The sequence below is a fragment of the Scomber scombrus genome, chromosome 12, assembly GCF_963691925.1.
Source record: "Scomber scombrus chromosome 12, fScoSco1.1, whole genome shotgun sequence".
In the NCBI taxonomy this organism is placed as follows: Eukaryota; Metazoa; Chordata; class Actinopteri; order Scombriformes; family Scombridae; genus Scomber; species Scomber scombrus.
In genome coordinates, this window is record NC_084981.1 from 959,206 (window position 1) to 975,641 (window position 16,436).

Below are 16,436 nucleotides of genomic sequence, written 5' to 3' on the forward strand. Positions count from 1 at the left end.
TACTGCAGTATTATGAGTGATGTAGTATGCAGTATTACAGTAAAAGTAGTGGTTTGGTCCTCTGACTGATATATTATTATTATGACATCATTAGATTATTAATAGTGAAGCATCAGTGTTAGAGCAGCATGTTACTGTTGTAGCTGCTGGAGGTGGAGCTAGTTTACACTACTTTATATACAGTTAGCTAGTTTAGTCCAGTGGTTCCCAACCTAGGGGTGGGGCCCCTCCAAAGGGTCAGCAGATACATGTGAAGGTTGGTGAATTCAGCCATTTTCTTAGATAGGTCAAAAATGTATTTCTCAAGAATGTGTAAAAAGCATTTCAACCATTTAGATTTGAATTGTGGAGCTAGGCTTCACAAACTGTGTTTCAACATTTCAGAGACAGAGGCTGATTTTTAAACAACTTTGAAGCCTAATTTCATATATTTGGCGAATTTTTTAATCATTCACATTTGGCAGGGTGGTTAACAATACACTTTTCTGTGGTATGTCAAACTCAGAACACATATTTATTCTTACTTCACACAGACTTTATTGGGAGAGGAACGAAGAAAAAACTACGTTCTGATACACAAATGTGTTTTTAGTTTTTGGACTTTTTCTCTAATCTTTGATTTTTGCTGAAATATTGGATCATTTGAACATTTATTGAAATGAAAAGCATGTGAGAAGTTTAGAGGGAAACATCACTATTTGGTGGAGCTGTTAACAACTCATAGACATCTGAAATGTGAGCCTGACTACACACTGCTTTCTGTAAGAAGAAGACTGGTTTCATCTTTAACAATTTGTTGTATTTTAAAAGCGTCAAATCTTCATTTAAAAAAGAACAAATGCTTTCAAATAAATGGAGTGGAGTAGAAACTACAACATTTCCCTCTGAAATGTAGTTGAGTGGAAGTATAAAGTAGCATCACATGGAAATACTCAAGTAAAGTACCTCAATACATGTACAGTAAATGTACTTAGTTACTTTCCACCGCTGCTCACCCACACTCTCAGTCACCCACACACACTCTCAGTCACCCACACACACTCTCATTCACCCACACACACTCTCAGTCACCCACACACACTCTCAGTCACCCACACACACTCTCATTCACCCACACACACTCTCAGTCACCCACACACACTCTCATTCACCCACACACACTCTCAGTCACCCACACACACTCTCAGTCACCCACACACACTCTCAGTCACCAACTCACTCACACACTCTCATTCACCCACTCACCCACCCACACACTTTCACTGACTCACACACTTTCAGGGAGCTGGTGAATTGATTCACTTGATGCAATGCAAGGGAGGATGAATAGTGTCGACACATTCTCTTTATGGGTTTGACCCACAACAGAGTGCCAGTCCGAAATGGGTACCAGTAACAATTGCTCTATCATCTGCAAAGAACTGTGTACGTTGTGCAGATGACACACAGCCCTACATCTTTGCTTCATCTGATAATCTGACGCCTGCCCACAATCTTGTAACTTGCATTTTAGAAATTGCTGAATAGATTGCTTAAAACTGTAATTCAGACAAATGAGGGCAAACCAGAAAACCTCATTTCACATCTTTCTGCACATTCTGTCCACACTACAACTCTGGCAAATAATCTTATTAACATTTTCCATATTTGACACATTTTTAGGTAGTCTTACATCTCCTTTCTTAAGCTTCTCTCTGTAGGTCGACCAAGCACAAGCTAGTTTGTGTCTGCTCAGTGTCCCTCTCTTCTGAGTGGCTGACTGTTTTCTGTGTGACAGATTGTAGCCTGTAGCTAAGTAAAAGCAGGGCTCTGGGAAAAACTAACCTGTAAATGACTTGTTTTTGATCCCTAAAAGGACATTGTCAATGTCACAGAAAATGTATTTGTGCTGTTTACACTTGTCTCACTTTGTGTAATGCACTATTCACAGATTATTCCCGTTCAAAAATCTACAATTTGATTTTTTTCTACAATTTCCTGGAGGGAACCCCTGAGATTACATCACGTTAGTGCCAACATCAACATTACAGGCTGACTGTGAGGTTGTTGTGTCTCTTACCCTGGCATATTCAATCTTGAGAGTGCAACAGCCAGCATAGATGTCAGCTCCGTTCAGAGCAGCTTTGGCCTTCTGGGCACACTGAACTGACTCAAACCTGGAGGAGGAGGAGGGTTAAGGAGAGGACACTGTACATTCCAGCACACAGATACATACAGCATATGAAGACACACACACACACTCACACATGTAATAAGGATACTCCACCATGGCCTGGATTCCATTACGCTTAAAGATGACAATCCTCAACACACTGCCGATGGGGTTACACACTGTGTACAAAACATCCTGGAATGAAAAACAAAAAACAAAAATCAACATTCAATACAATCCCAAATGTTCTCTTCTTTCAAAAGCTGCAGTGTGTCTTAACCTGCATGATGTGCAAGCTTTAGGCCAGTGTACATTTCATGAATATTAGACACATGTAGGCGTGTGAGAGAGAATTAGAACTCTAGACTACACACTCAAATAACTGTTAAACATTTGTTAATCTGTGATTCGGTGTATCTACTGACAACACACTTTATGAGAGGTTCCTGCTAGGCATGATCAATCGATAATCGATAATTGATCGTTAAGAATTTTGTCCATCACAATTTTAATCAATCTAATGTTGGTATTAAATATAGGTTGTGTTGTGTAGTGTGAGTATTGAAGCAATGCAATGAATTTCACTATGTGGCAGCAATGACACATCTTACCAACGGGGGGCGATATGACAGAGCAAACGGTTCAGCTACCTACGAGCTGCCGTAGATATCAAATGTAAACATGAAGAGGTCATGGCGAGGTGGGACCATTTCAAACTAAAAAATGACTTAGTTCATTGTAAAGCCTACACCATGGCCAGGGTCCCCAGGCTGGCCAAGTTAGCACGACAATATCTCTGCATCCTGGCTACTGGTCTCTTTCTCTTTAGAGCAGCTGAGTTACTTTGTAAGGAGTGGACAGTCACCACTGCAGCCTTTAGGTGAGTGACTCTTGCTCAAGGGCGGACTGGGACAATAATTCAGGCCGGGAATTTGACTCCATTCCAGGTCACTCTTTTCATGCAGATATCAGATATATTATGATAAAAATTATTTTAATGATTATTTTATGATTATTTTAACATATTGCCAATAAAATAAAAGTAAATTGCAGGAATCCTATATCACACAAATAAAACAACAAACGTCTAATTTGATATTACAAATCCAGTGATCCTGTGTTCAGTCCAATGCTGTAGGGGGTAAGAACATTTCGTACATTTTTAAGTCAAATGCATCATTGTGGTGCACCCTGAGAGCAACATCAAGAGTCTAGAAAAAAATATTTGTGCTTTAGTAATTTAACTGCTGGTTGTATATATATATGAATGATGATGACACCCCAAGAGCACAGGAAATAAATGTTACCAGTTAATAAATGTTCCAAACAAACCATCAAAAAAAACCTAATGTCCATATTTTAACTCTGAAACAAAGAAAGCAGAAGTGATTATCTAAGTTTAACTAGTTTATTATTGAGGAACACTGTAAGATTTTGACATTTTTCAGTAAATATCTTTTTCTACATTTTGTTTCTTTAAAGCAACTCTTACCTTTCTTGCATTTCACACAGCAACAACCCCTCCTCCCTCCTATGTCCCACCCCCGCACTCCCTTCCCATATCATTCGGACCGAATGATATGATTGGTCAGAGTATTCACAGAATATTATGAGAATGGAATAATGATTAGTTTCTATGCCTGGTGGATCTCTCTAACATTTTAGAGTGCCATTACCTTATTAATAGCATTTTAACCTGAACAAAAAAATTTGTAAAAATGTAACAAAGGTACTGTAAGGGTAGCTTTAAATAACTAAACTGTCTTTGCTTATCAATAAAATACTTCCAGATGTCTTAGAAGAGGATCAGGATTATAGTTGATTTATTGTACAGATGGAAATAAAGAAGATCTCTCATTTAGACTTTTTAAACTGAACCAACTAAAGCAGCATAAAGCTGCTGCTATGTTTCAGATTCAGAGGTTTGAGGCAGAGCTGCAGGGTTGAGTGGAGGTGTTTGGGGAAGTTTACTTTTGCTGTTGAACGTAACTGCTGTGAAACAATCAGAAAATAAAGTTTTATTGATCTAATTCACTGGCTTTCTTACTGTCAGCTCTCTCTCTCTCTTCATTCACTCTCTAGCTCGCTCGACCACAGCTAACACAACAGAGTCCTGTATCCCTTTACTGATGGAGCAACTCTGTCCCCCCATTCAGTGTCCGGATCTTTTATACAGAACAGCTAGGAGGAATAAAGTAGCAGCAGAACAGACTCTCTGAGAGCAGAAGAGAGCAACGCGACCAATAGTGACAGCAAACAGCAGCAGAGTTAGCTGCTCCTCGCCTCAGTCTTAGGAGGCGGAGCTGAACCCTCCGTGCAGCAGAGACAGGGTCAGCGTGTTTTTTCATAATCCACTGTAGTCTACTGTTGCCCATCATCACCAGATAAGTGGATTTGATTGGTCTGGGCATCCTGCAACTGATTCTTACTCACTATATTGTTGCTGGTGAAGTTGACTGTTCAAGTCAGGCCAGAACGACTATCAGGCCACCGAGAATTGTCCCGGTGCTCCTGATGTGCAGTCCCCCCCCCTGCTCTTGCCGTTTTATGAGGCTCCAGTTAAATAGGCAGAATTGTGAAGTAACACTATCTCTCTCACTCACTCTCCCTCTTTCTCTCTTGGCTCGGCCGCATGCATTTTGGAGATGTTTAACGTTATATTTTGGAAAAAACTGTCAGTCCTGAGTAATATTATGTTTTTTGATTAAGTTGTTATTCGATTTCAGTGTTTCTAAAAGAGGCTCAGTTGTGTTTAAGAGGGCCGTGGTGATTGATATGTGAAGAGGTTTGGCTCGGAGCCTCGGGCTCAGCTGCTTTTACCAGCGCTGCATATCTTTCTTGTTTAAACTGAACCGTTGAACTTTAACTGTCTTGTTGTTGGACTATAAGTTATTGGAATAAAGATTTAATTGAGAAAAAATCACATTATATTTTGTATTTTCATGGGATTTTTAAGATAAAAAAAAGATTAATCGATGATTGATTATTACTTTTCCCAATGATCAATTTCTTCAAATACCCATCCCTAGTTCGTGCACAAAGTACTGTTTATATTTTTGGTAGGATACTGCCGGGAATAAACTACTAAATATTTTAGTATTTTAAGAGGATCACTGTTTCAGAGTGATCATATTATCATACATTCTTTGTGAGCTGAATATGCAAAAAGGTCATAACTATCATATACATGCTATATACTTATATATATAGCATGTATATATATACTTGTATACAGCCATGTCATGAAAAACTGGAAATATGGAATAATATAACCCATGTGATTCAACAAGCCATTCAGATTTAATGCCCACTCTTACATCACTTGGGGCTTCATTGAAATTGTAAATGCCCCCACATCTTTGTTCCTCCATGCACGACCAGGGACCAGGGTAGCCATTGTTATTTTTGCAAGCAACTGGACTGGCAGCCAACACAATATGTCCAAGCTATGAGCTAATCCGCTATTTGTGGCACCTAACAGAGCAGCACTTTTAATTTCGTTGTATTGTTCACAATATAATGACAATAAAGACACTTTGACTTTGACTTTTGACTAAAGATGCCAAATGAATGAATTCAACTTTAATTGTCCCTAGGAGAATTTGCTTTGTACAATGCTCTGTTGTCGACTGTAAAGACCAACACAATCACTACAAGGGCCCACAGCTGGCACACAGTGAGTGTTTTTTCATTACACAGCAGGGAAAAGTAAAATAAGGAGTAAAGCACACACATTATTTATAACTGATCTGCTCAACAAAAAGCTCCAAATATCTCCATATGTTGTTGTCTCAACCAGTTTTACAGAAGAGTAGCACCGCTAACAAAGCTTTACTCATTTGGTGGTGGACACATTACATTTCCTTTAACTTCTTCTCAGTAAAAGTCTTCTATTAGTTAGTCATTTAAAAGGTTGGAATACGAAGTAGCAAAAGCAGGAGATTTTGGATTTGCATCCGTGCTGCCTCTCAGCAGGCTTCCTGAAGCTGAACACTCAGAACAGAGTGGGCTCATCAGGAGAGAGGCCTTAAAGAGACAGGAGCTAAAATTGCCTGTTAGAGGCGCTGCATAAATGGCCAATGTGAAGTAAAGTCTAGAGGAGTGGAAACGAGCTCAATAAGTCCTATTTAGTAAATGTATTTATACAAACTATTTCCATAAATATAAGAAATGAGGTTTTATGTCTGTGTGTGTGTGTGTGTGTGTGTGTGTGTGTGTGTGTGTGTGTGTGTGTGTGTGTGTGTGTGTGTGTGTGTGTGTTCACCGTTGTTATAGGGTACAGAGGATTCTGTATGGACAGCAGGAGGACCTTGTTGCCACTGTTGGGGTTGTCAGCGTTGGTCGGCCTGGTGATTCTCTTCGATGTGGAATAATTAAAATACGCCTGTTGGCCTGATGACAGATGGATGACAATAAGAACACAAAGGTTACATGCAAGCTGGTGTTACTCATTAAATCAATCTCATCAATCAGTCTTCACAATGGCAAGCCTGGGACTCAAACCTGCAATGTATACAGGCTCCTTGGCTCCACAGGACACACAGCGGTCAGCACTTTCCACTGCAGAGAACTCCACCAGGGCCTGACGTTTGAATGGCATCATCATCACATAGCTAGAAACACACACACACATAAATACAAGACATATACATGCTGTTAATACAAAAGTCCTTTCACTGGACTCATAGTCATAGTGCAGATCCTCCAATGTTTGGCAAAAGCATTTCAGAACAATCAAGCCTAAATACTCAATTCTCAACACAGCAGAATAGAGATGTGTACTTTGTGTTGTTGTCAACTTTGATACAAGGCATTCCCAAGTCCCATGAAGAAGTTGACTACATTCTGTTCTGTTCATTACAGACAAAAGTATTAAATATAAAACATTGGGCCAGATGCAAGAATATGTTCGTATTTTTCTTCTTAAATCTGTCGTACTTTTTTCGTGAGGTGGAATTAACGAGTGTGCCACGTCGGATTCATCAAACACTCGTATCACCAGGAAACAGTCGTAAATGAGCTTCGTAAACATGATGAATCCCACCTGTTCTAAATGAACGCGCGTTCCTGAGAATAGTAAATTAACATGAATGACGCCCCCAAAATACCAAATAAGGTCAGACGACCGGCAGGTTGTGGAGAAGCTCCATTCATGAAAATGACACTAAAGACTAAGAATAAGAACTTTATGAGCTCTCAGACTGAGGTCCCGCTCTCAGAAATAGATCAACAGAAACACATATTATTATTTAGTGTTAGTGGAATTAAAGGTCCTGAGAAAGACAAAGAATGAGGAAAAATGACCCGTGCTGTGAACGCTGTCTCAGCTGTTGTGCACCATCACAGAAATAAAAACAAAAATGACTGAACATGAATTATGTCATCAGCCAGGGAGTTAAACTATTACTAAGATAATCAATATTTCAATTAAATGAATAACAGTTATTAATTAATAGTCAGTTTATATTGTGGAAAAGTAACTGTGGACAAGTCGCTTTGTAGTTTCTGCCGCTAATATTTATATTGTACGCTTGCATTATATCATAGTTTCAATTGTCAATTTAAAGCTATTGATAGCTATTTATAGCTTACTTCTTTATACTAAATAGCCTAATTATTTTACAAACAGAGTAATGTCATCATGATTATGGATTCAGAAGTGCAATTTAATGAACGGGACATAGTATACACTTGCTGATTGCCTATATCCCCTGTAATTCACACCCATTACTCAGGAGTCTCTAAAATACTGACAATATAATAATCGCTCAGCCTGCAGATCGACATTATTCATTTATCTGTTTAGTGGTAGTCAGCATACAGTGATGTTAAAAAGAAAATCCAAGTCAGTTGACTCTGAAGCTCAACTGCTGATGTTACACCTGCTGCTGGACTGCTGTCAGCACAGACCTGCTAACACCCGGGATGACAACGCAGGACAAGCCGGCAGAAGAAGTTGGAGATGAGGGTAACAGTTCAACAGCTCCTCTCTGTGTGTTTGTGTTGATAAACTACAGTAGGTTACATCACTCTGTAGAGTATAGCTACCGTATCGTGCTTGGCTGTATTGGATCATACAGTGTTGTTTGGTCTTGGTACCCGTGTGGAGGTGTTATGTGTTCATTAAGAGATTATCATATCTTGCTTATAGTATATGATGTCACCCCCCCCCCGGGAAAAATTGTAGGTCCCCCAAAAGACATGATATCGTTGGCACACTGCCATTAGACAATTAGACAGTAACAGTCGTGTTTTATTGCTTTGGAGGACTGCAGGTTGGTTGTGCGTGACAGGTACGACAGGTCTGCACCACTCGTAAATGTTGTTCTTACCTAAGAGAAAATCCAAAATACGAGTGGTTCTTGCATCTTGCCCAATGTGAACAGGAAGGGCTTTATAGAAACTGACAAATCAGTGCAATGACATAAAACAAGTCTTTACGTGTGTGTGTGTGTGTGTGTGTTTGTGTGTTTGTGTGTTGTCAACAGTATGCTGTTTCCTGAAGCTCTGTTCAGGTAAATGAGTTAATGAATACTGCACCATGCAGGGAGTGTAAATAATGGAGGAGTCGTTTAGAGTGGAAAGTGCAGTATCACAAAATGTTTCCTTGAATTATTCAGCATCTGTAATCTGTAACTATCTTTACATTAAATCTACTGTGACTTATTACAATAAATCCCTTAGCATCTGCTGCTGTATGTAGGTTTCTCTGTACTTCATTTGTACAATTCAACATGTTAAGAGTGTTTTATGTTAGCTCTTAAAAAGATACTACATGCACTTTATGAAAAAAGCTTAACTACAGGTGATACTTGTGAGAGAATAACCGGCTCATGGGAAACTCAAAAATGCATAATCCCAATTTTCCAAATTTGTATGTATCCTTTTTTAAATGAACCTTTTTGACGTTTGATGATTGATGATTTTATTGATATTTTGATTATTGATATAAATAGGAGAGAGTGTCCTTGTCACTCACAGACTTTGTCTGTGATATTAGGCTAACTACCTTATTAACGTGAGACTAATTTGTCTCTGCATGTGTATCAAGAGATTCTGTTAAAGTGGCCTTCAGACAGAACTAGCGGCATGTATGTATGAACGATAAAGTTGACATACAGTAGTATGTCTGTACAGAAATGATTATAGAAAGAGCAGCATGTTAGCAGAGCAGCAACAGCTAGTACTCTGTTTGTGTGTCTATACACAGGCACAGTGTTGAGTGTTGGTCACCCACGTTTTGGAAGCGCTCAGAACCCAATATACAATCATTGTAGTTCTGTGCATAAAACAAAGGGAAATAGACTTGAAGAGTAAGACTTATCATGATTTGTTTTGGGCAGGAACAGGATCCACGATCGTATCTTTATTCTTTTTCATGTTGCTTTTTAAGACTATTTTGCAAGTTACTAAACAGGATTCAAGATTCAATTACATTACATTCAATTCTATTACATAATGATAAAAATGTGTCTCAGGTCAGGGGCTCACACACTTGAAAACATACATTAGACATTTCATTAAAACACAAACAAGTCCATAAATAAATAAGAGCAGGTGTTTAAAGCTGTTTAAAATAGATGTTGCAGTGGGAAACCAAACTAACACTGCAACCAAACCATTGTCACGGCTGAAAAGCAAACAGTTGATGTTGTGTAGAAGCATTAGTGTAGCAGGATGTGCACTGTTAAAAAAAAGGCACTAACACAGTCCACCAGAGCTAACATCATCACAGAGGTAGGTGCTACCAGTTAGCAGGCGGTTGCATTTACCTGCAGTCCACATGTCAATTTAACATGTTTGTGCAGCAGGTGATCTTTCTAGCAGGTCAGTAAAACTGCTGCAGATTTCACCAGCAGAGATGTAGTATGAGGCACTTGCAATGTTGGTGTTACCTGTTAGCCTCCTGCAAGCAGACTGTGATGCTTCACAGACCTGAACTGATACAATGTGCAATGAAGCACGATACTAACCATTTTTCTGTAAAGACAGACATTTTAATCGTTCACGATCTAATATCATCATATCGCATACCCCCAGATAAATGACTCAGCTATAACCCAAGTCAGTGGGTGCTGTCTCACCATATGGATCCAAACTTCTCGAGGGCATCTATCAGGTCTGCTTCCACCACAGCCTCACACAGACCCCTGACGTGGACCACAGGACTGGGAGAGATACGATGGGAGTCCTCCCCATTATCCTGAAACACACAAACATACACAACAACCACAAAGTTACACACTGCAGATGTGTTGAGATAGCCCTGCATCAAAAACTCCTCGTTCACTTCAAATGAGACCACTGTGTTGACACAGCACAGGTGCCTCACCTGGTGTACAAGCCAAAAAAGTCTCTTAGCTTCTGGGTGTGTTCCTGTGTTGTGTGGCCCACTGAATATGTGCAGCAGTGTTTCTGCTGAGTTCCTACTCAGCCCACACACTTCACAATGGGATGATGTAACACACTTTGACATCTTTCTTGGCTCTAGGAAAGTTTTATAAATATAATATATAACCTTCATGGATTAAAGCTACTTAAAACAAAGAGTAACTGTCCTTATTTGCAGTTGGAGGTGTTCTGTCAAATGATTTACACACATCTCTTTTATAATGGTGCTCTGTAGTGAATATGATTTTTTTTTGCTGCAACACTGTGAGAGTCTACTGAGATAAATGATCAGCAAGGCTGAATGGCAGCACCTAACCCACGGTCTGAACACTCACTAAAGAGCATATCATGGGATATATATCATGGCCTCATTCAAGAACCACTGATTCTTAGACTTACAAAATGAAATTCTTAAAATTCCAGACGCACAGTTCATACAGTAGATAGGCAGCTTACTGTATGCAGAGGTTGTGGGGTGTTGTTTATACTGATGATAACATTTCAAAGGAAAGTTGGTTGAATCTGATTGGGAACACTTGTTCAGACAAACCTTACTGGAACAAGTGAAATAGGTTTTTGAGAATATGAAAATGTTCTTGCATGAGACCTCATGTGAATACTAAACCTGTAGAAACAGCTGTATAATGTCTTATGTGTCTCTGGTGTAGTTTGGTCTAAAGTAGGGCTGCAGCTATCGATTATTTATGTAATCGATTATTCTATTGATTATTTCATCAATTAATCGAGTAATCGAGTAAATTATTTTGCCTTATTAAATAGCAATAGTAAAAATGAGAAAAAGGACAAAACAGACATGTCTCTGAAAATGAACAATCAGCTAGGTTTTATTCCTGGACATTCCTTTTTAAAATCAAAACTAAACCCATTTAATGCATTTATTGCATTTAACTTCAGTGACATCTGAAACAAATAAATGAACTTTTAGTGTGACTGATTTTCATTTTTGCATCATTAGGCTACCGTACAAATTAAGTGCACTAGATTGCCTCGGTCCTCCTACCTCAGGCTTTCAGTATAGAGACCTGAGATCAACCTCCCTGCTCCTCTCCTCATCTCCTACTGCTGACTGGCTGACTGAGATCTTCTCAGCAGGTAGAAGCTGATAGTTCACTCAATAGAACAACAAGCTTAATGATCCACACGGTGACGTTAGAAAAAGAAGACATGACGGGCAAATAAACGATAGAAAACTGATCGGTTTGGGTGTATGTGTGTGTGTGTGTGTGTGTCACCCCCGACTAGATGCCGCACACACTTTGTAGTTTTCACTCTCTAGTAAACTGCTCCGCGACATACAAGTGACGCAATGTAAGTCAGTAATAACCATCCGTGTAATATACAAGCAGAGCAGCGAGTGGAATGAATTAAACAAAGCTTCGATTCATGAAAGTTTGCCTCGATCATTTTTTGTAATCTTTTCAGACCTAGTCTAAAGTAAAACATCTTGACCTCTGCTACTTTGATTTTGAACATTCTTTTGCTCAGTCTATCTCTTGTGAGTCCCCCGAGTTCATGAAGTGCAATACCAAAAAGCTGGAGTACCCCTATAGACCACATCTAGATCATGTGACATGATAGGCTGTGGTGGTGTAACAATACACAGCTGTTTGCATTTCTGACAAAGAATACAGACTGAAGTGAGGAGGTGAAATGTAAGTGCACTGTGTTTTATTTAAGTATATTAACCCTTGCCTGCTTTTTTCATCCTTCTGTCCAATGTAACAATTCCAAAAAACATCATCACACAACAATCAGAGACATAATATCCATGGGAATTCACATAACATGGTACTTGTATCAGCATATATTAATGAATAACCTTTAGTCACCAACCACATGTTATGACATGACTGTTCTATATTGACAACTAAGCAGACTCCTTGCAATAATGAAGACAGTTAAATGTGGTTGAAAACAAAGAAAAAAAGCCAGTGAGTGGACCTTACACTGATAATAATATGAGTATGTCGTATTGTTATAATGTTGGGGAGCCTGCATATGGTAAGATGCTACCTACTCTTCAGTCGAGGCAGATGGCCACTAGGGTTGGTCCCTATGCCCCCCCCCCCCCCCCGTGCGCGGCAGTCTCCCGCATATTGATAGCATCGAAATTACAGAATTCTGCAGTGAGTGAATATGAAATGTAGTTGTTGTATTGCAGCTTGTTCTATGTGGGATGTAGTAAATGACTATACCACGATGTAATATCAAGTACAAATTGTCAGGTAATTTTTTTAAATTAGCCAGCATGAGACTGACAGTTTCTTAAACATAATGTTCTCTCTTTTTAAATCATTCAAACCAGCCAAAGGAAACTGTTCTCTTCCAGGTTCACCACCAATTCTTCTGCCTTGCCCATCACCAAGGGCTCAATCAAGAGGGCATTACATCATCTGCAGGGCATAATCAATCCACTTGACAAAGGTGGCTTCAATCACTGGTGCTTTTCTCGTGCGCTGGCATTTTTCTGTCTCCATCATCAGTAGCAGCCATGACAGTGTCTCGTTGTTTGACTACACAAGTAGCCTGAGGAACACCAAGTTTGGCTGCTGCATCTCTTTGGCTGGTTTTTGGCAGTTTGTCCTAAGCTTTAAGGAGACTATGTTTTTAAGTGGGAGAAAATGATTTTCTTTTACCCGCAGTCATGATTTGAGTGTGCATGCAGTGCAGCCACAGGAAGCTGGCCTGGAGCAGACGGGTTACTGCAGTAACACAGTCACTATGTATCATGGGACTAAAGTATAAAAATATAATTAAATAAATAATGTTAAAAAAAAACCATAATCACTGTAGTTGTATTTATTAATATTATTTCACATGTTTTCATGTATTAAACAGACCTACTTGATCACTATAAAGAAAATGATTTAAACATGTATATAGGAATGATTTTTGACCCATATACAGTAAGTGGTTGATCACGGTCATCTTCTAGTGTTTTCTGACAGATACAGCACAGTGATTACACACTCCAGTGATACTCACCATCCCAAACACCATCACAGGTGTCATGATTCATCATGGTTATTTTTTTTACTAAAAACTTTTCTTTGATCTCTGCTGAAACTGTGAAAAAGGTGCAAGATTTCACAAGAACTGCATGTCTTGATATCAGCTTACTTTTATCTATATTTACCATCATCAGTGTAATAATGGCTTAAAAAAACACTTGTTAGTCTGGTTGCTACAAATATTATTTGTACACAGCTAAAGCTCCCATGGATCTTGAGTCTACTGGCAGATTTCTACAAGTCAAAAGGCTCCCACACCAGATTAAAAGGGAGCCAGTCAGCAGGAACTTAGAATTACTTGAATGACTGAATCAGTGGAAGTTTGAAGTATTTCCAAACCTCCCAAACACTGATGACAACCAGGAAATCAGTGGTCAGTAAACAGCAGCAGTGCTGGCAAAAGCTGCCACTGAAAAAAGAGGATTTTTCTGACTGTCATTTCTGACTATGAGAAGCACCCTGGTAACTGAATGGTTACTGTGTATGCCACATTCAATTTTAGCCAATGATTTTGCTACATGTTGTACCCATCTCTCTTCACTAACCTCTACTTATCTCATTCTCTCGATTATTTATCCCTTCCTCTATCTTCCCTTTGTGTGCTTCTCTTTCTCATTGACATTCCTCTTATTCTATTTATAGAGGCAGATGGCTCATCTGAATGTTTGGAGAGCAAAACTTCTGTTCTTCTTTCCTTCTATTGACCAATAGGACTGGTACCACTCCAAGTACCTTTAAAAGTGATACTGATACCAGCTGAGTACTTCATTCAATACCCATCATGTGAACAGAAGCATTAAATTGCATAAAATGCCACCACAGGTGGGTTGTAGCTGCTGTAGCAGTGGGCCAATCTTTAGTTGCATTAAATTAAAGAACGCTTGCGTTGATTGGCTGTGAGCAAGTCCATACAAATAGTCATATTTTCTAGCTCTGGGTATGAGGTATGTTTGTTTCACACATCACACTACTGTTGCAACTAATTTCCTGATTAGCCAATATTCTCCGATGTGTGACAGGGGAGGGGACTGACCTTTTTTTGACTTTTTTCTCACCACTTGTCTGATTGTGTAAGTAAGTTGCTAGATTTACGGTACAGGGTTCCTACACATTTGGAATTTCAAGATTCCATACTTTTCCATACCCTAATTTCCAGACTTCTCTGCATTGTTGTTTTTTCAGAGAATATGCGACTTCAGAGTAAATACATCAGTGTATCATATTTCACATCATATTTAATTATTCTTAATAGGGGATTGTAGCCAAGTACCATAATGGCATGCAAATAAAAACTCAGGTAAGTTCAATGCATTGAATTTTATTTTAACAGTTCAATGCTTATAATTTTTTGATGTCCCTCAAGTTTCTGAAAATAAAACTGTAAATACTGTTTCACTCACTCTCTCTCTCACACACACACACACACACACACACACACACACACACACACACACACACACACACACACACACACACACACACACACACACACACACACACACACACACACACACACTCACTCTCACCTTTCTCTCACACACATACTCTCTATCTCTCACACACACTCACTCTCTCTCACACACACACACACACTCACTCTCTCTCACACACACTCATGCGATGCAGTAACGAGACGTCAGTGTTTTTTTCCATTAATGTGGCTCAGAATCACCTTCTCCCCCATGTTGGCGATGTGAAACGACTTCACGCAAAGTATGCATCTAGCTCTGTTTGTGAATTGTATTATTTATATATGAAACAGTCAAGCCAGCAATGGGTAGATGCAAGTTTCTGGATGCAACTTGCATCTACCCATTGCTGCAAAAACCATGTGAAACTCTCCGTCTTGTCAAGGTGCACTGTTGGAGTGAAACTTGATGATACCTGGGGGGCTGGAGGAGGGTCACGGGGCAGCAGACTGGACAATTCACTTGTCAATCAGGTAAAAGGGGCGGTATGTTTTCTGAGACGTTTGCTCTCACACAAACTGTTCGTAGCCCGGCATAAAACACGATCCAGATTGATACAATTATTTTTGGAAATACCTAATTTTCTATTTTAGAAAACAGTATTTTAGAACAGTGGTAATAGTCATACTTTATTTTTTTTTCATTTTCCATACATTTAAATACCTGGAAATTGATCAAATTTATTTCCATACTTTTCCATATTTTCCATGCTTGCGTAGGAACCCTGTACACCACTGTGGCATTTGAATTGCAACGGGCAACTAGGCAAACGTTACTCATGAACCAGTGGTTAGTAGGTGTCAGCAGTTTGACCACAGTTGGTTGTGTCATGTAGGACACTTCCCTACTATTGAGACACTGTTGCAACACGTTTAGAGGCTAGATAGCACACACTGTTTGCATTCATGTGAAACTGAAACAAAAATGTTGCATAGATTTAGGATAGCAGATCAGCAATGGCCATGTTGAGTTGAAGAGTAAATGCATTAGCTGCTTTTAAATATTAAGCATGTAGCAACGGTTTGTTTTGAGGATTATTTCTTCCAGCAGCTCCCTTACAACATCATCAATTTCATCACACCTCTCATTTTAAATTGCAATAATTACACAAGGGTTATTATTTTTTCAGCTCTGTGCTTTTTCAATATTGTTTTTACTACAGATATATGTTGTCCATGGGTTTTCACTCTGACTGTCTTATTTGTGAGTTGTACTGTGGAGTAATATCATGGTCTTTTCAACTACTTTCCTCTAAACTCCCCTCAGTGTCTTCATGTTAAAAAACAGCAGAACAATCTGAAAATATCAGTTCTCTCTCTCCATGTGCTGCAGCCTGCAGAACACCCACTGAACAGCCGCCATCTTCTCACTGCTCTCAGTCTGACATGTAGT

The 16,436-nt window shown here is 39.2% G+C and overlaps 1 protein-coding gene across 1 annotated transcript in view; it reads right to left on the minus strand.

Moving 5' to 3' along the window:
* The window catches only part of LOC133991782 (heterogeneous nuclear ribonucleoprotein L-like), a 51,948-nt gene that overhangs the window by 19,698 nt on the left and 15,814 nt on the right, over positions 1–16,436 (minus strand). The window contains exons 2-6 of the mRNA XM_062430330.1: positions 10,237–10,355; positions 6,656–6,765; positions 6,417–6,544; positions 2,262–2,347; positions 2,060–2,156 (exon numbers count right to left, since the gene is read on the minus strand). Of these exons, the coding sequence (XP_062286314.1) occupies positions 2,060–2,156; positions 2,262–2,347; positions 6,417–6,544; positions 6,656–6,765; positions 10,237–10,355 (540 nt within the window). The remainder of the gene's footprint in view (positions 1–2,059; positions 2,157–2,261; positions 2,348–6,416; positions 6,545–6,655; positions 6,766–10,236; positions 10,356–16,436) is intronic.